Source organism: Drosophila erecta, unplaced genomic scaffold (assembly GCF_003286155.1).
Source record: "Drosophila erecta strain 14021-0224.00,06,07 unplaced genomic scaffold, DereRS2 tig00000092-arrow-pilon, whole genome shotgun sequence".
In the NCBI taxonomy this organism is placed as follows: Eukaryota; Metazoa; Arthropoda; class Insecta; order Diptera; family Drosophilidae; genus Drosophila; species Drosophila erecta.
Window position 1 is genome coordinate 1,094,641 of NW_020825207.1, and position 27,575 is coordinate 1,122,215.

Consider the following 27,575-nt stretch of genomic DNA (forward strand, 5'->3'; position numbering starts at 1 on the left):
AAGTGAAATGGTGAAATGGTGGCTGGAATGGCTAAAACCCGGAGAAAGCGGCGCACACACGTGTGTCCTGCGGTCCACTGCCTCTGCTGCAAGCTGTCACGTATTCCCTATCAACTTGATTCGGGCCAAACTTTCCGTTCCCGGAATCCTGAATCCGGAAGCGACATCAATGCCCAGTTGAACTGAATAGGAATAGGAAAAAGTTTTGGAGCGCCCGCAAAAGTAATTGCGTTACAAAATGCCAATGCGGATTGAGGCGCCCCCGAAAGTATGCAGCACACCCTAGCAGTCGAATGCAGTTAATTACGAAACTGTCAAGTCCAAAAGGTGCCACGAATCAAAAGGCCCACACACACACTGGCCAACGGGAAGGCAGATGTGTGGCAAGCGGGTGTTGGAGGGGGCAGAATCGCCAAATAGGCAGATCAGCCGACAAACAGCTGAAACCAGCCGAAATTCCGTATAAAAACAAACAAAAAACACACAAAGCCAGGGGCCGCACGTCGAGTGTGTGTTGCATTGTGCGAACTTTTGACGCTCCTGCACAAACACACGTTTGTGAAATATAATTTTGCCGCATTGTTGTATTAAATGATGTCAACAGCAGCCGTCCAGCTGAGCTCCGGCTACCAATAGCAGCTCGAGTCTCCAGCAGTCGAGTCCCGACCAAATCGAATTTAATTGCATTGCCGCCGCACGTTGGCTTTTAATTAATTTTTGCTGCCTTCTGCTGCTGCTGCTGCTGCTGCAGCCCAGCCAGCGCCCCAAAAAGGTCAAAACGAAACAAGCTAAGCTCACACACACACACACTGGCTCTCTTCGGCCAACAGCCAACAACACACACAAGCGACAGTCGAAGCTCGACAGGCCAACATCAAACGTCATGCACAGGTGCAATGTAATTAGCACGAACTGACAAAGCTCGCCAAGGACCCAGGGTGGGCTAAAAAAGGGTGGACGTGGAATGGGTGCGATGGCGGTGGCAGTGGCAGTGGCAGTGGCAGTGGCAGTATGAAACATAAAAACAAAAGCAAGCAAAACCTTTAAGCCCAAATGCATACAAGCAGAAGCGGAGCGATCCAAACCAATTCAGCCAGCAGCAGCAACAGCAGCAGCCACACCAAGTGGCAGAAACAGGGCGCAAAGGATGCAGGACTACGCCGAGCGGCCAGATACCCTGTAATTATGGCGCTCTCTGAATAAGTTCTTTACAAAATTTCGACGAAACCACTAATCAAAAGGTGCCCTATATGGTAGCTTTAATTTAACAGCCAGCCCAGAAGTAGGCAACACAAATTCGCATTCCGCACGTGAACTTTCTCCGCCCGAAGATGCCCCATAAAAACGCTAGCCAAATCCGAGACTAAGTCGAGCAATCAATTTGGCATACCCCGCTTCGGAAAAGGGTAAGTGAATCGGGCGAAGGGCAGCAGCGGCGGCAGCAGCAGCAACAGCAGCAGCGGAAAGGAAACGGAAACACTGGTGCCGTTTGGTCGTAGCTCCACTGGCAGCGTTTTAATAGCTTTGGAATTCCAATGGCAGCTGTGGCGCCGTCGCCAGCTTCGGCCTCCGCCGCCCAGCGCCACCCAGCGCCACCCAGCGCCACCCAGCGCCACCCATCGCCACCCACCGCCCGTCTGTCCACCCAGAAGCCTTCTAAATGAGCCCAAAAAGGAGCAGGAGCAGGAGAAACAGTGCCAGCAGCGAGCGACGTTCTTGTCGAACATTTCGAAAAATTATTGAGAAATTTTTAATTTTCCCACTTACGCAGGCCAGGCGCACGCGAAGTTACAACAACAACAGCAGCAGGGGCAACAACACCAATGTTGCAGCAACAACTCCGATGTTGCCTGTTGGTGTCAGCTGCAATGGCTGTTCTTGTTGTTGCTTTTATTGTTATTAGCTATGCGAACGTATTCATGCACTTCTGCACCCACAACTGCCATTTTGTTTATGACATCGACGATGGCGTCGCGAAAAGGGCGGAGCGGGCGCGGGGGCGTGGCCGGGGAGTTTGGCAGCTGCTGCAGCTGCAACTTTATGTGCATTTTGGGCATCCGGCTTTTACATTGTGTATTGGAATGCCGGGATCCCAGCGAAACAGAAGTTCACCCGAGAGAAACGAGTAGGAGTACTTCTTTCATTCTGAACCTTTGTTGCATGATGTGTGTGGCCCAAGTAATCCTAATTAGGCATAACAGATATCATAGACCCTTAAGGACTCTCATATATTCCTAGTGAAATGGCATGCGAATTACGATCCTGCGAAATCGAAAAGGAGGCAGTGGGTCGCTCCTCTGCCCGCAACAACTTTTGGCCATCGAAGAACCTTTGGCTTCCCAGGAGCAGCAGCATCGCCATTTTCGCTCCCTTAAAAATGACGCCCAGCTTTGTTTGCCATTTCTTCGTTTTTTATGATTGCCTGCCACAACTTTTTCGCCATCGCCATCGCCATCGACATCGATATTGGTGGCCGTCGACGATGTTGCGCTGCTGCGGTTGCAAGACCTTGCCTTCCTGCTGCTGCCATTGTTTTGTATGGATTTTGCACATCGTTTATCTTAGGCGACGGCCAACGAAGTCGCAGCTGCCGCAAGCGAGCGGAAATGGCGTTAATGTTGCAACAGCACAGCGGCAACTGTAAAAGTAGCAACAGCAGCAGCAGCAACAGCAGCAGCAACTGCAGCAGCTGCCAATGAGCAAGAACTTAATCTTGGGGATTTAACACTTTCGATATATCTTGTGGTGGTAGCAGCATCTTCTGGCCGTAAAACGTATTGGCTCCCATTATCGGTTAAGCTGCCATTTTATGGCCAAGAAACGCGCCCGGCATTTTGGCCCAGCAGCGAAACAACTTTATCCCTATTTGGGCATTTAGGTATTTTGGTATTTCGGAATCAGTCGTTGCTTAAGCGTTGCAAATACATTGGGACAGACAAACGCTCTGCTATATACACAATATACATATACAGTGGCCACAAGAGGGACCTCCTTGCTCAGAGTCCCGCCCTTCCCGAGCGCAAGGACTCGTACTGCTCCTGGCTGAGGGGCTTGTAGATCCCGTCCCGATTCAGGTAGTAAATGGGGTCTGAGAGCCGGCCGATGTCATATGCCTCTTTGGCCAACTCCCGTTTCTTGAGCTTGAAGGTGGCGGTGCGCGGAATCTCGTCCAGCAGTCGGATGAACAAGGGGCGGGCGTAGGTGGGCAGACTGCCCCTCAGCACCACGGACAGGTAATCCATGTCCACCTTGCGGTCCGGATCCACTATCGCTGCCATTCCCGCCTTGCCCTCCACATGGGGGATCTGCAAAGATAAGCGGGCCGATAGTGGAAATCAAGGTTTGCGACTTGCAACTTGTATGTAACTTCAATGTTATCTACATGGCGAACCCAGGAAGGTGACTCAGTTCGACATGGGTAGTTCCCCTAGCTCCACTTGAACAATAGTTAAAAGTATATGCGATCTAGACACATATTTCAAGTTGCTATTAAACGGTAATCAAAACCAAATTCCATTCATCAGTCTCGAGCAGGCATCGTAAAAAATAATCCTGTTTCTGTCCAAAACCGCTTCATGATAAGGTCCCAATTATTTATGATTCCTATGGTGCGAACTAAGAGAACAAAATATCGGAAACATATGAAACTCACCTGTACACCGTAGACCACGCAGTCCTCCAAGCCAACGCAGTTCGTGATGATGGCCTCCACCTCCTGGGTGGCCACGTTCTCACCCCGCCAGCGGAAGGTGTCCCCCGTGCGATCCTTGAAGTAGAAGTAGCCGAGTATGTCGCGCACCACCATGTCGCCCGAGTTGAAGAAGACGTCTCCGGAGGTGAAGACATTTCGAAGGAGCTTCTGCTCCGAGGCTCCCTTATCGGCGTATCCATGGAAGGCACTCACCGCCCGCCGGGCATCGACCTTGCCCACCAGGAGGCCCGCCTCGCCAGGCAGACACCTGATGCAGTGACCCTTGGAGTCCTTGAGCAGCTCACCCGTGTACTCGTCGCAGCGCAGGACTTGGACAGGGTAGAGCCTCGATCCGTAGACGGGAACAAATCCGATGGCCCCCACCCGGTTGGTGATGTTGATCAGGTTGGAGTTGCCCTCGGTGGCGCCGTAGATCTCTCCAATGTGCGGAATGCCGAACTGACGGACGAACCGCGACCAGATCTGCGGCCGCAGTCCATTTCCGTACATCAGACGCAGGTTGTGCTTCTGCTGTTCGGGGTCGTAGGACGTGGCCAGGAGATAGCGACACAGCTCCCCGATGTACTGGGCCACAGTGCAGTTGTGGCGATTGCAGTCCAGCCAGAAGTTCCTGGCCGAGAACTTCTTCCGCAGCACAACCGTGGAGCCATTGAGGATGGCATTGCCCACTCCCACGATTCCGCCAGCGGTGTGGTAGAGCGGTAGGGGATCGTACACCACATCGTCGCTGGATATCCTGAGCATGTAGTAGGATCCTGCGGACATGAAGATGAACCGCAGGTTGGTGATCACAGCTGCTTTGGGCAGGCCCGTAGTTCCCGAGGTGTAGACATAGAGCAGCTTCGAACGAGATTCTTCTGGGCGGGCAGTACTCGGTAGCTGCAGTTTCTTTTGTGTCTTTAGAGCAGAAGCCAAGTCCACAGCTCCTGGCAGAAGATCATGTCCAGCAACGCCGCGTACCTCTTCATCTGTGTATTGATAGATGGGCACATCCTCGAGCTGCTCCTTCTCCCTCAGTGACTTCAGCACATCCAGGAGTTCACTGCCCACAATTAGGGCCTTGGCATTGGCCACTTTAATGGAGTGCAGCAGGGACTCTCCGCGCAGATTGGAGTTAATAAGGGCTGTGATTACCCCCAGCTGGGAGAGCCCCAACCAAATGCAGGGATACTCCAGACGCGTTTCCATCAGCAGGGCCACACAGTCGCCCTCCTCCAGGCCGCGATCCTTAAAGTATCTGGCGATCTTTTGGCTAAACTCCAAGGCCTCTGCAAAGCTCAAACGCCGATCGTCCATCACAAAGCACGTCTTTTTGGGACGACGTCTGGCCTGCTCCTGGAAACAGCGGGCCACGGTGAATCCCCCGCGATCCTTCTTCAGCAGGTATATGTTGAGGGCCACAAAACGCTGGAAAGCCCTAAAAGAGAATGCAAGTTGGTAGGATTCTCCGGGAAATAGGCCACACGTATACCCACTTGAGGTCCCTGGACGCGGTCATCACCAAGGCAAAGACGAAGGTGGGATTTCTTAGCAGGAGAGCCACCACTGCTCCCAGTGTTAGGCTGGCCAAGGCGTTGTCCCAGCAAAAGCCGCCGAAGATGACCGTGGCCACCAGGATGGTGCCCAGCCGGGTGGCCAGCTTCTGCTTTAGGTTCAGCTCCAGCAGGATCTCCATTTTCCCGCCGCCAGCCTGCTCCTGATCCTGATCCTCGAGATCGGCGCGCTCCTCCTTCTCGTTCACTTCAAAGGGCAGGGAACGAAAGCAAACATAGTCGAATAAGTTAGTCAAAAGTAGCTCAATCGTACGAATAGGGTTCTGACTGTAGTGACAGGTACGACAAGGCCTTTTTGAGCACTATGTGGATGCCACCCTTCCGATTCTACAAGTATTCCACTGGTGCCTAGGGCAACCGACTGCGAGTGACTGAGTGATAAGCGCACCATTGCGATACCATAGTCTGATACCGATTTACTACATGGATTGTGGGCTTGTGGGCCGCAAGTTCTTATCAAGTGCCATGAGCAGTACGTGCGGTAGAGGAGGGGCTGTGGGGAAGTGACAAGTGCTTAGGCGTCTCGACTTGGAACGGCTTTGAAAATCCCCTTCATGCACTGAAAACATTTATTCGGTCCCAAGAGTTTTATTTTAATAACTGGTATGGAAGGCCAGATGTAGACATCTACTGCCCTCTCCCTATGATGGCTACGAATTATGTAAGCCAATATAATAGATCATACAAAACATTATCTTACGATCTTGCTTGGCAGAAATGGCTAATTACTTTTACATCATTATTAAAGCGGTTTATGTGGGAACAGGGCTAATTATTTCATACACCATCTATGACCCAAGCGAATGTTCATACCCGTTACTCGTATAGTAAAGGGTAACTCAACCTATCTTAATCGGAATTTTAAGTTGCGTATCTTTAAATGTTTTTGGAGGAATTCTCTAGAAATATGCATTCAAATTTAAAACTAAATTTTTTTAAAATTTTTTTTTGGTAATTTTTCTGATGTTATGATGTGGAAATTTAAAAAAATGTCCCAAAGCTGAAGTTTTAAACTCCATAACTCAAATTATCTTAATCGGATTTTGAAATGGCATACCTCTAAATGTTTCTAGCGCAATTTTCTAAAAATCTACATTAAAAATTTATTTTTTCAAATTTTTTTGTGCTATTTTTGCACTTTTTTATCAGTCTTGAAAATTTCTATCATTGCAAAAATCGTTTTACTATGCCCACTCTACCGCCCACAATCCGCCAAAAACTGTGACGACCACATTTTTGAAAAATTTAACATTTTTTAAATTTTTTTTACACAATTTCTACGTATATTCCAGAAAATGTTGAAATATTTCGATTGCACTTTCACTAGCTGAGTAACGGGTATCTGATAGTCGGGGAACTCGACTATAGCACTCCTGTTTTATAATAGCGACATTGTATAAACAGAAAGTGCAGCCTTAACCCGTGGCGCATGGAAATTTTTGGAGTCTCCAGGTGAATAATCTTCACTAATCTCTTCGATTGCCAAGATTGGTCCGCTGGCTAAGTGGCCCCTGAGAGGGCAATCAGTCGATAAAACTGCGCCAGCCATTGAACCTGCCCTGGTGGGAGCAGCAAAACTGAACTGAACAGAAGTGAACTCAACTGATATCGCGGCGTTTGGGGCTCTTTGTTGTGCCGGCTTATCGCGAAGCGCCAAACAATGAAAATGTGGTCAGAACAGTTGTTAATAATGCAGTTACGTTTTACACAGGTGGAGGGGGGGCAATTGGCAAACTGATGTAATCGGAGCCGGCGAGGTGCACATGGGTTAAGGTAGCTATCAAGTGACGCGCCGATTTCAAAGTTCATTGCTACTTGCGATTATGGATGGGAAATGGGCGCTATCTCTATAAGTCGGCAGTATGACTTATGTTCTGGCGTCTACCTATGCTGGGGACCTTGACTTATTCCGTATGCCAGTCACAGAGTTTTCCCAAGCACTTCTGCGCACACGCAGTTCTTGGCACTGCTTTTGGTCGGTTGATTGGCGGTTGGTTGGCCATGGGCCTTCAAACGATTTACACTACACTTTTTTTGTGCGGCGACATTTTCCATCCCCATGTCACGATCAATGTAATTCACTTTTCAATGCCAGTGCAGAAGCCCCCTAGTGACATACTTTTTATTTGCACGATCACAACGGTAACTTGTACGAAAGACTAGAACACATAGATATATAAGTAGCTGCATAAGCTCCGCGACTGATCTGTTCACCCGTTGGCTGATCAGAAAAATGACTGCTGCTGCGACGCGGAGCCGGCTTTTATACCCTCAGGCATTCGGATTGGAGAGCGGCAGAGAGTAACAGAGCCACAAATGAGAAAGAGGGCGGGAGTACGAACAGCCTCCGAAACTCAGAGAAGAACCTGATAATAACAGATCGCTTAACAGCTGTTGAGTTTACAGCGCCCGTTAGCTTGCTTGAGCAATTACAAAAAACAACAGACCAATTTCATCGCAACTATTATTCAGAGAGTAGTAATTTAAATAATTAGTCGATAATAGGTATAGGTGATAGGGAGCGGACCTTTATACCCACCTGCATTCGGGTGGATGAAAATGAAAAATCGGATGAAAATGAGAGCGGGGAGTGCGACGAACAGCCTCCGAAACTCTGAGAAGAACCTGTTGATAGGGGATCGCTTAACAGATGCTGAGTTTACAGCGCCCTGTTAACTTGCTAAGCAATTAAAAATGAGCATGAGAGCGGGAGTACGAACATCCTCCGAAACTCTGAGAAGAACCTGTTGATAGGGGATCGCTTAACAGATGCTGAGTTTACAGCGCCCTGTTAACTTGCTAAGCAATTAAAAATGAGCATGAGAGCGGGAGTACGAACAGCCTCCGAAACTCTGAGAAGAACCTGTTGATAGGCGATCGCTTAACAGATGCTGAGTTTACAGCGCCCTGTTAACTTGCTAAGCAATTAAAAATGAGCATGAGAGCGGGAGTACGAACAGCCTCCGAAACTCTGAGAAGAACCTGATGGTTAAAGGATCGGTTAACAGCTGTTGAGTTTACAGCGGCCTGTTATCTTGTTTGAGCATTTAAAAATGAGAATGAGAATGGGGAGAATGGGGAGTATGACAGCCTCCGAAACTCTGAGAAGAACCAGATGACAGGTGATGGCTTAACAGCTGTTGGGTTTACAGCGCCCTGTTGACTGGCTGAGCAATTAAAAAAAACGACATACCAATTTCATCGCAAATTTATTCAGAGAGCAGTAAATCATATAAATAGTTGATAACAGGTATACATAGAAAGCCACAGCATTCTACACAAGATGTGTAAACTTCTGGCATTGCTAATTTAAAGAGGCCGCCAAACTCTTGCAGAAGCAAAGTTTGGTCGTTCTAGTTAGCAGCTGGCCTTACCACCTGTTACAGCGATCCGGAATTTTTTAATTAAGCTTTTTTATATGCCAAGTAAAACAGTGCCGGAAAGTAATTTCCCCCTCCCCGCTGCACATACAAACAAAAGCAAATGCTGTGTGAAAATAAATTAACATAGGGCAGCGTCGCTTAGCTGTCAAATGCCGGCAGCACAAATATAAAAAATATGTGCATACTTTCGGGCGGCGCATATAAAAAATGTGCTCATACTTTTTGGCAGCTTTTTGAGTTATCGACGGTGTGAGAGCGAAACTAAGTGAGCGCATATGCGTGTGGGTGTGTGTTGGCGTGCCGGCTGTTCCTGCCGCTCTCTCTGTGTGTGTGTGTGTGTGTGTGTGTGTGTGCTGTGTGCGAGTGTGTGGATGTGGGAGTGGGCGCCTGTAATTGACACATGTTACGCGCACAAAAGAGCCTGCGACCTGGGGCTCAGTCCATCGTTATTATCGACAATGGCGCCGCCGAAAACACACATTCACCCACAGCCCTGCCGCACATACACTCTAGCTCTCCCGCTCCCGCCGGGCCTCCTTCGTGCCTTCATGTCAGATGCCTTTGCTGCACAGCCTTCAAATGCAGGCTCGCAGACACGCAAACTGGCAGCCTCAGTCAACTTTGTTTGTAGCCGGCGAAAACAAAACACACACACACTAGCAAAGGAGAGGCCCAGAAGCACCACACACGCACACAGATAGGGTGGCGACTGTGTGGTACCCATTATAAGGATCCAACAGAGAGATCCTTGAAAGGCCACCTTAGGTAGGCAATGATTCATGTTGGTTAAGTGCGTTTAAATAAAGTAATTACTCTACTCCTTATTTGGTGATTCAGTGTAGCCCACTTTTCGCTGTCGCACAGAGTTCAAAGCGTCGAGCATGCCCGCCAACTCCTGCTTGGCTGGGTATGAAAACAGACCCACACAATTTCACCGGCACAGCCGCTTGCTGATAACGTTAACGTCAGCTGTGCGGCACTTTGGGCCACACGTGAGTCCTGGGTCTGGTTCAGGGCCAAAGGAGCTAGGCCAGGGGGGCGGTGGGTTGTGGGCGGTGGGCGCTGTTCGGTGGGCCAAAGTCGTGCGCAGGCAAGCGTCAAACGGTTTGTACCTTAAGCCCCCAGGCGACGGCATCCCTGCTGCCCGCGCCCCTCGCTCCTCGCACCCTGCATTTGGCATTTGTTTGTGTTGTCAACAAAAGTTTCTTTGAAATCAGTAACAGATGTCGATTGAAATGGCACAATTGCTGCCAGCTCGGCTGCTCAGTAACTCGGTAGCTCGGCAGCTCGGCAGCTCGGTCGCTCGGTCGCTCTGCTATGTCGAGCATCGCCGGGTGGCCGCCACTTATGCTGAATATTTTTATGCCAGACGCACACACAAGAGGGCCCGGCCAAGATATCCGGCGATTCGAGCGGGCTCATTGTGCGCTAGTTGCCTGTCACATTTTAATTAAAATTTCAGCACCCAAGTTTTAATGTTAATGCATTGGCATCGATTGGAGCTGCGAAACAATAGAAGAGGGCCAGGGTGTGGGAGGTGTGCCCCACTCCAGTGGGGGCATCAAATTGGGAGTTTTGAGAGATTAAAAGGAATTTCCTAGCTAAAGCCTAATCGCTCTAAAAGTGCGCCACTCCATATTTGGTCCCTGTTTTCCGGAAGCAGTCTCTTTGCTCGCGATAGGTCTAAGAACTTACAGCCAACATCCTTTGACAACGAACGCGTATCTTCAACAGCTCAGCCCCAATTCTGCAGACTCAGCCCAGCTCGCTTATATAATTAAGGGATTTGCAGGGCATGCGGATTCCGGACCTTGCTGCGCCCAGGACTGTCATCCCTCTTCACCTCGCTGCCTGTTGACAAGCTGCTTCTGCCGCTTCTGCTGCTTCTGTGGGAGCTTGGCTTGTGGCTGCTGGCGATAACAAACGATAACTGCATGTTAAATAGAAGCTAACGAAAGGCTGGCCGGCACAAAGGGGTAATCGAGTGGCTGCGGGCGGGGTAGCAATCCCCGGGAGATGGAAATGGTAGCACATGCCAGCTGGACGTGCAGCCATTTGAATGTGCATGTGAGTCGCACTCGCAGCCGGAAGTGGTAGTGGCAGTGGGGGGAAAGCGGAGGGGAACGGAGGGGAGTGGAGTGGAGCAGTGCTTTAGGAAATCACTCAGGTAGCAAATGCCACCATCATCATCATCATTGTTGTTGGCTGAAGGGTTGCAAAAAAGCGCACAGCATCCAGACAAAGGCAGAGCCAAGCCAAGCTGCTGCCCCTCACTCTGCTAGTGTTGGTGTGTGTGTGTGAGTGGGTGGGTAGCCGCAGGCCATGTGTGTGTGCGTGTGCAACAAATGTTGCGGGCGTCCTTGGCAGGAAGGAAGGGGAGTGGGCGGGGCACTAACGAGCTTTTGCTTGCTCGCTTGCAATGCGACAGCAGCAGGTGTGCCATACATGCACACACACAGGCGCAGATACTCACCCTGGCGCTCACACAGATACGCACACCGACAGGGAGCACACAGCTGAGTGACGATAATTGAAATTTCATCACAGTAGTTTGTGGTTTTGTAGCACACTCTCAGGCGCACACCCGCCTCACACTAATGCGCTTTTCATGGCCTTCTTTTAGGCTGCCAATCGAAATGTTATTTTCTAATTCGTATTTGGAAATGGGAATTCGTATTCGAGACTTCGTTTGGTTTAAAACACTTTATTTCTTGGGTTTCTTTTGTCGGAGCCTTGCGGGCCGCGTTTGTAGGTTTAACATTTACTTGGTATTTGTTTATGATAAAAGTACATTTAGGTTTAGTTTAGGGAGTACAATAAATACTAATCAATAAATTAAACTCGCTCAATAAATTAGCCATAATCGTAATCATATCCGTAGTAATATACTGTATTGTATTAATAAAATCTACTATGTTCAGTTTTTGTTTTTACTCGCTTTGGGCTTTGGGCTGCTTACTTACAGAATTTCACTGCTTCTCAAGTGTTGATTTAAATGATTTTACTTGCTTATGTAATTCTTTATTAGTGTGCACATATTGTTATTAATATTTATGTATTTCTTGCGTGAAAGTGCTGATGGTAAAAATGCGATTTCATACATTAAGTCACAGGTTGAGAATTACTGGATAAATTCCGTAAAATGTTTTGTGAGAGTAATTAATATTGGCTTCCTCTATGGATTTTCAACCCATTTCATTTAACCCGCTCATTACCATGGCTTTCTTGAAACATTTTAATGTATAAACTTTAGTGAAAATGCACATCAATCTGTATCTAATTATGCGTTTGCGTTTCTCGATGTTAAGCATCATCTACTTCATCTAGCGACGATGCCACAATGGATTCTCCTCTCGTTTTTGGTTTTTGGATAACTCTATATTAGCTGCATAATTGTAAGTGTGTATATGGTTTCGTGGTTCACCCCCTTTAATTTGACTAGCACAAGTACTTCTTCTTGGGTTTCATCATGCGAATGCGTCATTTGGAGCCCAACCCGTTGGCCACCAGCGCACCTGGAGTGGCGGCGGCCACAGCGGCAGCGGCGCCTCCACCGCCCCCTCCACCCCCGCCTCCTCCTCCGCCGCCGGACTGCCCTCCGCTTCCCGCGGCCGCACCGCCGCCTACTCCTGCTCCAGGACCTCCGACCGGAGCACTGGCCGCTTCCCGCGCTCCTGCTGCAGCAGCCGCAGCAGCTGCCGCCGCCTGCAGGTGGGCCGCTGAGTTGGGAGTGGGTGGTGAGCGGGTGGCCATCGCGTTGCGCAGACTCAGGTTGCTGGCCGAGTGCAGGTGCTTGGCGCTGAGCTCACTGGCCCGGGAGTTGCCACACACCTGGAAACCACAAGAAAGCGATCATAAATAAGCGCTCAACAGAGTACACAGGGAAATCCCTGGTAAGTCATCAAGTTAACGTAATATTGTGTATATTTCTGGGCAACCCACCTGATGGTGACTATCCCAATCCCTGTATTGGCACGAGGCGCTGCAATAGCGGGCCATGTTGCAGCCTGAACAGGTCTCCGTGGCCTTGCGCCCGCAGTTCCAGCACTGCTGCTGCAGATTGCTGCCCTAAAAGTGGTCGAAAGTTAATAAACGCAGCACTGAGTGGCATGTTTGTGCACTCACATTCTGGGCACTGGCCATTGACGGCGACTTGTTGTCCAGATCCCGTTCTCCGCTGGAATGGCGGCTCATCTCCATGAAGAACTTCTCCATGCGCAGGCGTTCCTGGGTCATGATCTCCGCAGCCCGAGTCTCAGCGGCCACCACTGCCCTCTGGATTTCGATGACAGCTTGCCGCTTCACCTGGAGGGGACACCATAAAGGGGCATTTATTACCAATAAACTAAGTTAACGGTCCAATCATTGGGAATGCGGAAAGGGGGTAGTGCCTCACCTGTGTCACTGCATCCTCGGCATTCCGCTTGAACTCGGCGACCTTCTCTTCCGTCTGGCGTCGCAGCTCCGCCATGGCCGCGGGAGTGACCTCCTGGCCGCTGTTGGGATGCTGGGGCTCGATGCCGCGCTGCTGGAGGATCGTGATGGCCCGCTTCGTCTTGTCCACCATGGCGGAGATGCAGTTGAGCATGGTGTGGATGTTCTTCCACTCCTCCTCGCCACCCGCGCCCGGAGCTCCAGGAGCAGCTGCATTGGGATTGGGGTTGGGATTGGGCTGGGGGTTTGCCGCTCGCTGGGGTGGAGCGGCGTGCCTGGCCTGCGCCTCGCTCATCCGCAGGTCCCGCTCGTCGCGCTGCATGAAGGCCGCCGCCGAGGGCAGTCCTTCCGCGGACGAGACGCCGTAGTCTCCGTAGGCCACCACCGAGTGGGCGGGATGCAGGGTGAGGCGCTTGCTGGGCGGTGGAGGATAGCCGGCTCCCCCGCTGGCCATGTATTCGCTCCACTCCTGCAGGCCGTTGTGCCCGCCGTGCTCCATCATGGAGTCCGAGGAGCGGCGCTTGAAGACCGCACTGCTGCCGTTGGACGTGGGCGCCTCCAGCTGGATGAATATGTCCCCGAACTCGGCACTGGCCACTCCGTGGGGTGCGAACTCCATTACCGCCTGCTCGTTGTTGGTCACGTACTGCAGGGCGGATTGGTTGGTGGCTCTGGCCAGGGCCAGAATCTCCCGCTGCACCAGGGCGATGCTGTTCTTGAGCAACGGAACCACGTACGGCCGAAGTGGCAGGTTGATAGCCTCCTGTAGGGCCAGCCGGAACTCCTCCACGGAGATGCTGCCGCTGCAGAGGGACAGCACCAGGGCGCGCACCCTCTCGCTCACCTCCGGCTGTCCCAGCTCCTGGGAGAACTGAACGAGGGCGCCCAGGAACTTGCGCATCTTGGAAACCAGACGCGCCTGCTCCACATGGGCGGCTGCAGCGGCGGCGGCGGCTGCGGCCAACGAGGCGGCATGCTGACTGCCCGGTGTGGGCGTGGGCGAAGTGCCGGAGGATCCCACGCCTCCGCCGCCCGAGGAGGATCCATTGACCACCGGGGAAACGCTGGCGTTGCGCTGCGGACGCTGGTGCAACTGCAGAGGGGAGTGGGGCGATCGGGGGGCCAGGCTGCGCGAGCTGTCCGGCGGAGAGTCCGGCGGAGTGCGGCACAGGCGGTCCCGCTCACGCTCCCGCTCCCGTTCCCTCTCCCTCTCCCTGTCCCTCTCGCTCCGGCTGCTGGAGGTGTGGCTGCTGCTGTCCTTGCTGCTCGAGGATGAGGAGGAGCTCTTGTCCCCGCCGCTGCTGCTGCTGCTGGCTGATTTCGTGGGGGAGAGAGGAGGACAAGCGGTTAGTTGGCTAGTTGCATGTTCATCCTGGAACATGGGAAACAAGTCCAAGTCCAAGCTCGAGACCAGGACAGGATGTGCAGCCCAGGCGCATTACAAATGCATTAGCAGAAGCCGAGGAACGGAAATATATGTGCCACCTAACCACAACAAGCTACGGCACTTGTCCCACAGATCTGGTCAACTGCGCAACTACATACTACACTCTGAACACTGGCTACTGGCTACTGGATACTACATTCGGCTCACTACACACCAGACCAACTGCCGGCATTAACAAATTTGTTTGAACATGGGAAATAAATTAGCAAACATTTTTGGCCCTTCCAAAGTGTGCTGTGTGTGGTTTGGGCTCAGTCAGGCAAGCAAATCAAGCACCACATAACGCACTAATTGCAGGACGAGTGGACGAGTGGGAGGATGTGGGTGTGGGTGTGGGTGGTCTGCCGACGACGGAGGGTGCGGGTGCAGCACACTGCGGTACGTGCTGTCCCATCGCAGCCAACCATGATCCTGCCCGAGCGATGGTGTAGCTCAAAAATGAAAGCTTAACGCAAATCCGCAGGACGCAGCTGGACGGAGAAGCTGCTGGGAAACTCATTGTCAGGCGACGAAATGGTGGCAAACTGGATTGGTTCATCACTTGACAGGTGATTGTATACAGTAAGGAATAAAGTAAATAATAGTTTAAGGATTAAAGGATTTAAGGTGTAAAGTAATTATGATCGTTTTGTAACTATGCAGCAATGTATTGCTAGTACACTTGCATTTTCAAACCTCTTTAAAGGTGCTGCACTTAAGTTCTTCCTATTTAGGTTGCAACAGCGAAGTCGCTTACTTTTCTATCGCTTTCCGGAATTCATAAAATGTGGCACCACAAAAGGTACAAAATAAAAGGCCTAGGACACATTTGTCGCCTGTAACGACCAAACACACACAAACTTTGTTTGCACAAGCTAATGGAAATTGTTTATGGGTGTGGGTCGCTGGATTGGTGGGTTGGTGGGTGGATAGCGATGGGGCTGGTGGCTGACAGACATTGTGGGTGGCGAATGTTGCTGATGACCATGATGATGAGGACGATGATGACGACAACGACGATGGGAATGGCAGTCAGTTGATGTTGCCGCTGATGCTGATGCTGTTGCTGCTGCTGCTGCTGTTGCTGCTGTTGCTGCCGTGCGGCTGCTGCACAGTTTGCTTTTGTGATAATGATTGTGGATACAGCTGCAACTGGCTGTGTTTTCACAGCCATTCAGGCACGCCACCGCCTTGCCAATCGAAGGGCCACACGACCACCCAGAGCCACCTCCACTGCCAAACGAATGGGCGATGGGAGATGGGAGACACACGGATGCGGATACGGATGGCCGTGGTCGGAGCCGGAGTCGGAGGCATCAGTCAACCGACTCGGCGGCTCTTATCAAACGCCAAGCATAGACAATGATGGATCACATGCTGCCCCTCCTCCCGTTTTTCCGGGCTTAATTGGCCGGCATCGCCATCGCCATCGCCACATCCCTTTCGCTCCGCCGCCCCCAACCCCGCCCTCGACTGTTGCGGTGTGGTGTGGTTTGGTGTACAATTGTAAAATATTGCACTTGACCGGGCTTAAAAGTTTTGGTTTGTTTTGGTTTGGTCCTGTTGTGTGGGAAAGCCTCAACTGCTGACCCAAAGTTGCTGGCCGGCCGAGCAGCAGCTGCTGCCAAGAAAAACCCCACGCAAACCGAAAAACTATTTACGAAAATTCTGTGTTGACAATTCACATATTTTCTAAAACATAATGTTTCGAGCGGAGGACTCGGGAGCTTTCAACTGCTGGCCCAACATTTGCCAGCATCATGAGCTCCTTCCATCGATTTAAGGTTACGTATACGCAGCGTGGTCCCAGCCATGCATCTGTGTGTGCGACTCTCTCTCGGTGTGTGTGTGTGTGTCTATGTGGGCAACAGAATTTGCACAGCTGCGTCCCATAGATTGCAGTCGAGCGCACAAAACGAAACGTTGGCAAGTTTAGTTTGTTGTTGGTGGTGGTGGTGCTGCTGCTGCTGCTGCTGCTGTCATTGCTGTTGCTGGCATAGTCATTTGGGAAAACAATCATTTTGGCAAATATTCATCATGCACTGCTTCTGATTATCATCGGCAGGGGAGGGGACGTCCTCCGCAGAGAGCTGTGCCCGGAAAATGCTAATTGCTGGTGAAAGGAAAGAAATTCAAGCGACTTAAATGCTGGGCCACACATCATTTGCCTGGGAACAGGCGCAGGTAGTCCGGAGAATCCGGCAATAAAAGCCGCAGTGATCCCCACCGCCACCGCCCCTGCTCTCTGCTCCCTGGCAGCGTTGGGGCGCCCAAAAGCAGGCAACAAAATGCTGGTCTGATGCTGGGAACAATGCCAGCAGCGGTTGCCGTTTTTTCCTCCTCCTTTTTTCGGGGAAGAGTTTCGGGGTGCGGCGCAAACTAGCAAATGCTTTTGGCCTTTTTCATTCGCATGCTCGTGAAGTTCCCGACTGCGGCCTGTGGTCTCTGTTCGGTTCGGAAAACCATTTAAAAGTAACGAATCCGAAATGCTCTGATGTGCAGTGCCAGATGGAACTCGAAGTGGAGCTGGCGCTGGCGCTGGAGCTGGAGCTGGGATCTGGGCCCACTTTAAAGGATGGCGCAACGCGAACAGCTGCTCAGGTTCACACCATCAAGTAAACAGCTATAAATATTGGGGATTTGGAACGTACACTGGAACTTCGAGTGCTCAATCACAAAAGCGGCATGCTATGTATCCCAAGGAGCTTGCTTTGGGATTGCTAGTTAGGGTACATGTCCGAATCGCATAGTTTGTCATTCGGTATCATTATTTCTCATGGGTAAATAAACCTAATAGAGCTTATTATAGTACTTGTGCTGTAGCTAGGCTAATTATGTAGTTTCAGTCGCTGTTAGTTGGTGCACTTTACTATAATTTTATATTTTAGAGGGCTGCGAGACTAGTTATCCGTTACAATGGCCACAACTTCCGCCCCGTTCTTTCTCGCAGTGCAGTTTACTTAAATGCGCTCCACTCACCTTTAAGCCGACGACTAATTGCTGCCGCTGTGGCTGCCGCCGATGTTGTGTTGTTGGCGGCCGCGGCGGCCGCCGATGACGCTGATCCCGCCGAGGACGATGACGCGGGTGGCACCTGGACGGACGCAGCGGAGGCCACCGCCAGAGCGGCTCCCGCTGCCACCGCCGCTGCCGCCGCCGCAGCTGCGTCGTAGGCGTCCTTGTCGGTAATCTCCTCCTTAATTATCGCCTTGCCGTCGAGCGCCATCTGGAAGCAGGAGGGGAAGCGGTTAGCTGGGGAAACTGGAAGGGATAAGACATGGGGAGTAGCTCCTGCCGACGCCCAGCTAATTTTGCCGGCAGACTGCACAGGTTCCCAGGTTCCCAGGATCCGGGCGATAGACGAAAACATCAAGTGACAAAGTTCTCACATTATGTTTTCAACTTATTTGATTTCAATTTGATTAAATGGCTGTCTGACATGCAAATTGGGCGCACCCGCACCAAAATACACTTTCAAAGGCGGAGACCTTGGGCTTTTGTTCGCTTTGAGAAGAAAGAACAGCTGCCGCTTTAATTTGGCCAAATTGCTTCCATTTTAGAGGCGCTTAAGTGCGATTATTTTAAATATGCATTTTCCATTCAATAGCAAACCAGCTGCATTAAAGGACTCCTGGCTGTCCTTGATCCCTATGATTTGGCTGGTTTGCATAGGATTTAAGAGCTACACCGTGGTGTGGAAAAGCAAAAAGGAGCTAAAAGCATCTAAAGAACTCAATGGAATTGCTATACTTTAGCTTCTAGGTGCCACTTTACTTGCGGACCTCTGTTCAGTAACTAATATTTTATCTATCAATATTCGAGGCTCTCGAATTTGCCGAGATTTTCCAAATGGCATAGACCGAAACCAATTTACAGTCAAAGAATGCCGACAGCTGCCAGCAGTCCGCACGCCGTAGACACCTGTTTCGCAATTGAGTCGAAGAACTTTTCCCTCGAGGCGGCCGACTAAATGAAAATCCATTGGGAAACCTGCCCGATTTCTCAAAGGGGAGCCCAAGAGATCGAGAACCGAACGCTGCGTTGCTAATTGACTCGACACTGCACTTCCTGTTTACCCATCACTGCGACCCACTTGCCCGGGAGTTCCGGCCACCCGGCACCCACCACTCACCACCCACCAACCACCCAGTGAACGCTCCACGCAACCACCCACCTTTCCACACCCCACCTGAAAGTTGTTCGTGTCCAGCTCGCATGAGGGGAAACATTTTTGTGTTGATTTTTATCACTAAAATATGTAAATACCTTTGCGGACTGTGGGAGTTTGTGCAGCTTGCCGTGCCTTGGCACAGGGGGGAGGGGATGGGGGAAGGCAGGGAAAACACGGAGGAAAGCCACAGGAAAGGCGGAAAAACCTGCTTAGTTTCATTCATGTTTTCGATCAATCTCTGGCGGCCGTTCGAGGTGCAAGAAATGTTTAGAGCAATTGTTTAAAGTCAATCGGCACGGCCGGCAATATTTACAATCGGGTGGGGATACCTCAGCCTCCCCCTGTCCCTGTCCCCTGGTGGGGGGTGGGGTAGGGTGTGCAGCGGGGCAGTGGGCGCAGCTGTTTGGCATCAGAGCGAAATTACACTCAAATGCCGCAAATGAAATTCTATTAAAAACAAACACTTGACACGCCGCCAGCTGCCGTTTGCCAAAGTGAGGGCCGACTAATGACGACCCAGCCCCCTTTCCCGATGCCCCTACTCCGCTGGGAAAGCCTCAGCAGATCCAGACGCTTGGATCTCCTGCTCTTCCGCCGCCGCAGGAACACTTGACAAGTGTTTTGCAGCGAGGTCTTTCCACAGTTCGCAAAAAACGGGCAGACAAAACATGCGTGAGGCACTGGTAATGGTAGTGGTGCTGCTGGTGGTGGAGGTGGCGGTGGTGGAGCCGAGGCAAACAACAAGTGTTTGTGAAAGGCGGCAGGTGAGCTTAATTGGGAAATGGGTGGAATGGGATGGCATCGGATGGGTGGTGGTGGTGGTGGTGGTTCTGACTCACTTAATAGCCGGCAGCTGCCGCCTTTGGCCCTGGCTATGACGAATGAATCAAATGTCAGGAGCAGTCGTGTCGTTGTCGCTCAAGCAGCTGTCGCCTGTCGTCGCCAGAAGGCGCCCCCAGTTCACCCAGTCCCCGCACCCAGTCCCCTTCGCCGCCACCGTCCAGTGTAAGGCAAGCACTTCAAAGAGCCGGGAGCCTCACAAGCTTCCATCGCAGCAAAATGGAAAATGTCGCCCGCAGAAGTTTTTCCCACAAAACTTGGGCCAGCTGAAGCTGAGGCTGAATCTGAAGCGGCAGGAAGGAGCGGGATCCAGGCTCCAGGCTCCAGGATCCTGGCTTGCAGGGGAAATGGGGAGGGGCAGGCTGAGGCTGCGACGGCTGCCGGCGAAATTGCCAAGAGGAAAAGTAATTATTTAAACGGAGGCAGCACAGTGGGATAGAAGCCCAATTACGGGCTTACTTTTCGGGGAATATCAATGGCGTGACTTATAAGCACATGTAGGGAATCATCAAGGAATCCAATTTACTGGTATCTCACGGGTTGGAGATTCGATTGAGTTGGAAATTTGGAGGCCTCTATGAGGAACTAACCTTAAAGATATTCAACTCTAGATTGGCATGATTTACCACAAGCTGAATCTGCTCCACGCTCCACTTGCCCCAAGCGGTGGCAGCTCAGAGCCATCACTTCACTTGCCAGACGGTATAGCAGCTATTAGCAGCCCATGCTCGACGATTTGACAAATGAAGGCCAACGGCACAATACATTTTCGCTGCATAATTTTCAATTAGGCTGGCAGAAATCATAAAAAACAAAGGACACATTTTAAACGACATTCATTTAATTCCCAGGGGCGGGAGGGCGAGCCCCATGCGCTGGACACCAAAGCATTTTATACTTTTATCCCTTTTGCTAACAAAAACACCCACGCACACACACACACGCACACGGATTGCAGGAGAGCTGGTCAAAAAGGACGAGGAGTGGTTAACGAAAAGGCGCGCCAACTGAAATAACAACAACAAAGGATGTGGAAAAGGGGCCTTGGAGGGTGGGTGGCTCTTGCGGGGGTGGAAGGCCAGCCGGGAAGGAGGTGGCTCGCCGTGAGGATGGGAAATCACAGCACAGCTGCATGTGCTTTCCCGGTAAGCTGCCCATTTACCCTCCTCCTCGCCATCCCCCGCCACATATGTGTGTGTGCGAGTGACAAGCAACTGGACCTCGGACCTCGAAACTCCAACCTGGGACACCCGGACTGCTGGACTCCCGGACTGCCGGACTGAAGGACTGCCGGACACCAGGACTGCGGGCCACTGTGTGTTGCGGACTCCGCATTGTGCGTCATTATGCGCAAGTGGCGCCCGACCCGCGTCCCGCTTCTGGGAGGGATTACTGGCGAATGGCGAATGGCGACGACACCTGTGCAGCAGCAACATCGTTTCACAGTTAAAACTTTTTGCAACTTGCTGCGTCAGCTGCTTCATTACACATGGAGCTACAAATGTATGCTGGCGCAGGCGAAAAAAGTGGGTTGCTCGAGGAGTTCTGGCCAAGGGGTCTGGGTAATTAGCACCAAGCAGCGGGGCTCGAAAGTGGGCGGTCGGCGTTCCGGGGTTAATTGCACGGCCAGCGACTACAATTACAGCCATTCGTTTTAAATGAGATGTGAGAAAATGCCTCAAAGTGGCTACTAAGCTTTTGATCATGGCCTAAAAATCGATTTGTCCACTTTCCCAATGAAAGCAACTATCAATTAAGCCAGTGTAGCTTACACACTCGTATATCTCAGTATCTCGTTCTCTAAGCCTTTAAGAAATTGTATTTAAATTAGAAGTAAAGAAAATCCTTTTACTTATATTGGCTTGCCACATGTTCGAATTCAACACCCTGCTGATTTGCTAACTAAAAAAATAATCGTTTTAACCCCTAATTACGTTACATAATTGGCCCAGTCAGCGGCTGGAACTTCAGTGGCAACCCTCGTCAACTATTTGCTAAGCGCCTCTCAGTCTGCCAAAGTGCCTCTGCTTGGGTGTGTGTGTCTGCTGGCAACGTGCCGCAGCATTGGCGTCATTTTAAATTACACACACAACACACAGCCACGCAGACTGACAACGAGCAACAGGAGGGGTGGAGGCGAGGGGCAGCAGCAATGGCAAAAGCAACACCAGCATTTTTACACTACTCGGCCGCACGTGCGAATATTCCTGCCCCTCCCAGGCACGCCCCCCGCCCTCGATTCACCCTTCATTTGCAGCCTGTGTGGGGCGTAATAAGATAATGGCTTGTCACAGGAGCAGCAACATCAGCAACACCAGCAACATCAGCAGCAGCAGCAACAGCAGCAGCAGCAACATCAGCAACAGCAACTACGGGGAAAAACAGTTGGACGAGTGTCGCGCTTAATCGGCTTTATGGTCTGTTTTATTTCCGATACGAACTGCTTTATGTGCGGAGAGGGGGGCGAACGCAGAACATTTGGCTGCCACATGTTGCCCGCAAAGCGTATTTAGGCATCCCAATTATGCCAGCGAGGCAGCTGATGCCCGCTGATGGCCGCCAGCTGGCGAAGTTGCTGCTCGAGCTGCTGCCGGGATGCAATTTCCCGACCTGTGTTGTTGCAAGTGAAGATTTTCCAGCTGCCACCGCTGGCGGCGCTCGTTCTCCTCTGATTGGAAAATCGTTCTGCCAGCCTTGCCGCACGTGACGCTATTCAAGTTTTTGCCAAGTTGTCTGCCAGCAGCAGCAGCAGCAGCAGCAACAGCAGCGGCAAATGGCAACACATGTTGGCACGTGTCGACGCTGATGTTTCTTGGCCAAAAGCCTGCTCTAGACGGCAGCAGCCACCGCTGCCGTTTTCAATTAAAAATTGCGAGTGACAGCAGGTGCGCACGATGGCCCGACCGATGCAGATACACATGCAGATACGGATACAGATGCACCTGGGCGGTCTAATAGGAGCTCGTTCTTCGCCATCATCTTCGCCGCCGGCAGCAGGATACAGTCGCTGGACTCTGGACTGCCTGGAGTGCTCTGGACTGCCAAGTGCCCAAATCGATGAGTGTTGCCCTCGAACGTGCAACACATGCCCCTGCAGCAGCAATGCCACTCTTTTTCGGCACAAATCTGTTGCAGACACTCGAGGCAGCAGCTCAAACAACTGTGTCCTGACAACTTACAAGCAGGGAGTGCCTTCCCTGCTCCTCCACTTCTGCGGCATCATCTGCTTTTCATCTGGGGCAAGAAATATTGCGCCAGCTGTGCCAGCTGCTTCGTTGTCGTTCTCATCCAACGCCCCTGCTCCTGCTCCTGCTCCTCCTCCTGCTCCTCCTCGGAATGTGGGAGTGCGCGGGACAAGGTCAGCCCAGTCTGGGCCGGAGATTTAGGGCTGAGCAGCAATGCTGTGCTGTGCTGTACTGCGCTGGGCTGTGGCGCCTGGCAAATCCCATTCAAATGCCGGCAGGGGCACTTGGTATTTGGTAGCTTGCCAGCGAATGGCGTCTGCGTTTCTGCCATCCGCCATCTGCGATTGTGCTGGACATGCGGCACTCGTGGACACTCGTACACATTACACAGTACAGTTTTTTGCTCCGACCCGGCAAAATGTTTAAAACATAAGAGCCGCTGGGCTGGGCAGTGCAGCTGGAGCTCCGGATGGGCGCTGTTGTGGGCGGGCTAAGGTTAATGGCTAAGACTTTGAAAAATATGGCCACGCAAGGGGGGATTTCGGCATAACTAATAGAATATCGAATGGCATACAAAAACATTGTTTGGGCCATTAAATCGCTGTTTCGAGCCTTTCTAAAATTAAAAATTATTTCCAGGCGACTTAAGCAAGTGGCGTCCTGTATTCAAAAGACAGATGAAGAAGTTGAACAAGCTTTGACATTTTAATAATGAGTTCGGGTAAGCAAAAGGTCAAGGAACACATTTAGACTCCTCCGATTCACGGAAATAGTTCCAGATGTTGGGAAAATGGTGTACCGTGCACTCAATTGAAAATATAAACCTCCAATATAGTTGGACTCAACCAAACTCAGACCAGGCAGTGGCGAACGCGGTCTATCCATGCTATTTGCCCCATTGTTTCTGGCGGGGAAAAATTCGTTTTTTGCGCTGGCTCTTCCTATGACATTTTTGCTTGCCCCCAAAACATTCTGTGGCCCACGTCTTTTTAATAAGCTGCCACTTGCAGCGCCAACAATTCCACAGTGGCGGCGGAAAAGCCACAACAGCGTAGTGGGAAAAACGAGGAAAAAGGCAGGCAGCCAGGCGAGCAGAAGAACTAGGAGTAGGATGGCGAAAAGCAGCAAAACTGGATGAGAGCGACGCCGAATTTTGTTTTTGACTTTTTCGATTAAGCGTATGCAGCCCCGCTCTCCACTTTTCCACTTTTCCACGTTTCCACTTTTCCGCTTTTCCGGGGCAGCCGTTAGTTGCTGTTCTGTGTGTGACATTTGCGCGATTTTTTGGCTTTTCTCTTCGTCTCCCTTCCCCTTCCCCTAAGATCCATACCATCCCATGCTTTCCTCGTTCCGTTTGCCATGTTTGCGTTTGGGCTTCGGGCAGAGTCCTCCAATCTGCTCCACTCCGCTCCACTGCGCTCCACTCGCAGCCATTCCGCTCCATTCAGGGATCCACTGACAGGCTAATAAGCAAATTGACTTATTTCCGGTCGCCATGTTGTCTGTTGGCTCAGCTGCGCCAGGCCGCAAACAAAATGGCGTCTCATTAGTCAATGTCGTCTAGGCGGCATCTTAATTGCAAAGGTGTGAAAATCCAAAGTTTTTCTGTTTGTTTTGGGTTTTCCCGCTGCCCGCCTTGCCGCCTTCCCGCTTTTCCGCTCTTCCGCCGAAGTTTGCGTTTTCGTTTGCGTTTGCGTTTGCACTGGCTAATGATTGATTGAGCCCTTGATGGATTGCCCGGATTGCCGGATTGCCGGCTGGGCGGCGGGATTTGCTGGCACATGGCACACGGCGCATGGTGAATGGGGAATGGGGAAAGGGGGGCTAATTTGATGCCAACAGCTGCACTTGTCATGTGCATTTTCACCTGCCTCAGGTTCGCCAGTGTTTTGTTTGCCCCCAACCATTACGCTAATAACTTTGCCCTTTTTTCGCCGCTGTCCATTTTAAATTCAATCACCATGTGCAGCCAGCCTGCGGAGTGCTCCTCCCCCAAGGACGTGCATTATTTAGCAGGACTTTGTTGAATGCCTGATTGCCCGCTGATTACCGATTACCTATTACCTATTGCCCATTGCCCATTACGATACCCATGGCCGATCCGACAAGTCCTGGCCAGCTGAGGTGCCCAGCGGCCAAAACAAAATTAAATTGCTGACACTAATTGGTCCTGAAACCTGAAATATTGTATCTGTTTGCCAGACACGATTAGGCTGTCTACTTTGGCCGTAGGCATTTCAAATGGCTGTGATTCGAGGGCAAATCGATTGGGTGCTCTAAGTGGAAAGCGGCAAGAATAGTCGGGAACCCAGTATTCATAAATTGAATATATCAATTACCATAGTAAAGGAAAGAACAACTTGTATCAGTCATCTCCCAGTATAACAACTACCTTGAGACACAAAATGATGGTCTTGAGCATAAGATATTTAAGAAGATAAAAATGCAGCTATATATGCCCCTGTGCACAAAACTACCACAACCCCGGATTATCGAATTAGGCCTTTGTGTCACTGTGATCCTACAGCTGGGTATCAATTAGTCTAACCCCCAATTAGGGCAGGCCCTACCGATAGCACTTTTCGCCTTTTTTGCGGTGGCACTGCGCTGTTTAATGAGCAGCGGAAAAAACGAGAAAACACAATACAAAACAGACCGCTTCGGACCCTACAAGCTGTTAAAATGTTTATGCAGGTGTCATGCCACTGACAGCGGCGCTGGGAAGCGCAAAGGAGATGGTCGAGATGGAATATGGAATATCGAATATGGTAAATGGTAGATGGTAAATGGTTTGTGGAATTCGGAATGGAAAAGCAACCGCACTGCCAAAAACAATAACAATAGCAGCCAAGCCGGCCCGGCCCGGCCAAAAGGCTAAGAAGACAGAAAAGGCCGAAAAGACCGAAAGGACAAGCAGGCCAAGAGGCAGCTGGCCTCAGACTGAACAAGTGTCCGCATCCCGCTCCCTCCACCGCCAACTGCCCCTCTTGATCCGCAGTGGCAACAGCTGCCGGGCCAAGGCCAGATCGACCAGGTGATTTCCAAAATGAGTCACCACAGACGGCAAGCCCAAGATCCCGATCAGATCATCGCCAGATCAGCCCAGCCGATAATTCGGGCATTGGAATTCAGGCTTGGGGATGATTATTGCAGATCAGAGTCACATACTTTTCATTTTAAAGTGAATGAATCTTGTTTGTTTGGCATCTATGCAGATGCCTGATGAAAGTTCGCCTTTTAAGGGACTGATTCAGCCGATAGCGCAATCAATTAGCCCTGGCAGCACTCAAAACTTTACTGCCAGCCATAAACTCTGGGCTGGAAAAGGCCCATCTGGGCGAGGGTTTCCCCGGTGACTTCCCAGTTACCAGTTCCCAGCTACCAGTTACCAGTTCGGATGGAGGCTGTTTGGCCACCGGAGCTCGGGGTGCGACCACTGATATAGTAGTCTGCTGCAGAGCAGATGGAATCGACAGACGGTGGAGGCAGCAGATCCAGAGCGGCGACACATGGCAGCCAGCTGCAATTATTTGCAGTTGGAAGTTCTGTTTCTGTTGGGAACGCGGCGCACAAGGCCATCAGAAACAGACGGCGGGCAGAGTCATGGACCAAAAACCCACTGGATGCCGCCTCCTCCGCCCAAAAAGCGGGCAAATAATTTATAATTTCGCACGTGGAACTGACAAAGCGGAGGGAAAACGAGATTTCCTTCCTCACAACGTGCGGCGTCTTAAACTATTATTTGAGCACTTGACAAACGAATTCGAATTCGTATCTGCAATTGCGCGCGGCCAATTTGCTTGAGCTACAGCTTCCCAGCAAAGAACAGATAAAAAACAGATGCGACCCGACACATACACACGTGTATGTACGAGTATAGCAGATATGTGTGCTCTCTATAAGGCCAAAGACACTTTGAGTGGCAGAGGACAGCTGGCCGCAATCAACATGTGTTGGCCGTAGCTCATGTTCATGTCGAGATACAATTTGCATGGACTCACCATTTTGGCAGATCGCTGCTGTTCGGGCGCTTCGTAGATGGAGTGTATCTTGTGGGTTGATTTAGTACGCTATCTGCTACTAGATACTTTCGCTGGACCTAGCACTTGGCGACCGCTTGCGAGTGGCTGTTATTGTTTACCATCGAATCATTGTCGGAACGCAGGCGGCAGCGCGAAACGCGAACCGGCATCTCGGTGGAACGGCAAGCGACTGAATCGGAATCTACAGCTGAAGCTGAAGCTGAAGCTGAAGCTGAGCTGAAACTGAAACTGAAGCGGAAACTGAATGGATGCGAAAGTATCTGCGGGTGGGCTATCTTGAATGGCGCGCTGGACGCACGAGAAGAACACGCGAAATCCGATGCGATGCGAACTGCGAACTGCACAACTGAGTTGCCGCGGAGCTGAGCACGTCCGACCAGTCGAAAGTGGCGTTTGTTTGTGAGAGCAGTCTGCGGCGCTGCGCTGCTGCGGCCCAGGTAGCACATGTTCGACCGCTCCGCTCGGCAATCCGAGCGGCGTTCGGACGGCATCCGCATCGGATGCGAGGCGCCTGCGCAGTTGCAGATGGAACAGCTGTTCCGGCTGTTCCGGCTGTACCGCTCCGCTCCGCCCGCCCTGCCCGTTCGTCCGTCCGCACTCGACGCTCGAGGGCCACAACAACTGAAACTGGCAGGCAGGCAGACACTCGCTGGCCCGCTGGGCTATTAACATCAGCTGCTGCCGAACTCAGACGCCCCTCCCCTGCGCCCCTGCGCCCCCTCCCCTCTTCCTGCTCGAGCTGAAAAGGCAGCTGAAAAATTCCTTTTCGGCAGCAGCTTGTTTCTCTCTGTTGCTGTTCGCATCTATTCCACTGCCTTGGCATTCCAG

General features: G+C 51.3%; 2 protein-coding genes across 2 annotated transcripts; both read right to left on the reverse strand.

Annotated features, from left to right (window-relative positions):
- Positions 1-2,863: 2,863 nt before the first annotated feature.
- On the reverse strand, positions 2,864-7,505 carry LOC6548295 (long-chain fatty acid transport protein 4). The gene is made up of 4 exons (XM_026981031.1): positions 7,385-7,505; positions 5,188-5,452; positions 3,653-5,129; positions 2,864-3,305 (listed from the first exon to the last, which is right to left on the reverse strand). Coding segments are annotated over exons 1-4 (2,052 nt in total). The 5' UTR covers positions 7,386-7,505; the 3' UTR covers positions 2,864-2,996.
- A 3,831-nt stretch (positions 7,506-11,336) lies between these two features.
- LOC6548294 (protein CBFA2T3) lies at positions 11,337-27,231 on the reverse strand. Its single transcript, XM_026980841.1, has 6 exons — positions 26,706-27,231; positions 17,488-17,734; positions 13,045-14,396; positions 12,774-12,953; positions 12,591-12,716; positions 11,337-12,479 (listed from the first exon to the last, which is right to left on the reverse strand). Exons 1-6 carry the CDS (start codon positions 26,706-26,708, stop codon positions 12,129-12,131), a joined length of 2,259 nt encoding a protein of 752 aa, XP_026836642.1. The 5' UTR covers positions 26,709-27,231; the 3' UTR covers positions 11,337-12,128.
- Positions 27,232-27,575: the final 344 nt, after the last annotated feature.

Excerpts from the sequence above, each read along its gene's own strand:
- LOC6548295 (XM_026981031.1), bottom strand. Across the intron at positions 5,130-5,187 it reads ACCGCGTCCAGGGACCTCAA|GGCTTTCCAGCGTTTTGTGG; the intron begins GTGGGTATACGT and ends ATTCTCTTTTAG. Across the intron at positions 3,306-3,652 it reads GCGTGGTCTACGGTGTACAG|ATCCCCCATGTGGAGGGCAA; the intron begins GTGAGTTTCATA and ends TTATCTTTGCAG.
- LOC6548294 (XM_026980841.1), bottom strand. Across the intron at positions 12,954-13,044 it reads CCGAGGATGCAGTGACACAG|GTGAAGCGGCAAGCTGTCAT; the intron begins GTGAGGCACTAC and ends TGTCCCCTCCAG. Across the intron at positions 12,717-12,773 it reads CAATGGCCAGTGCCCAGAAT|GGCAGCAATCTGCAGCAGCA; the intron begins GTGAGTGCACAA and ends GACCACTTTTAG.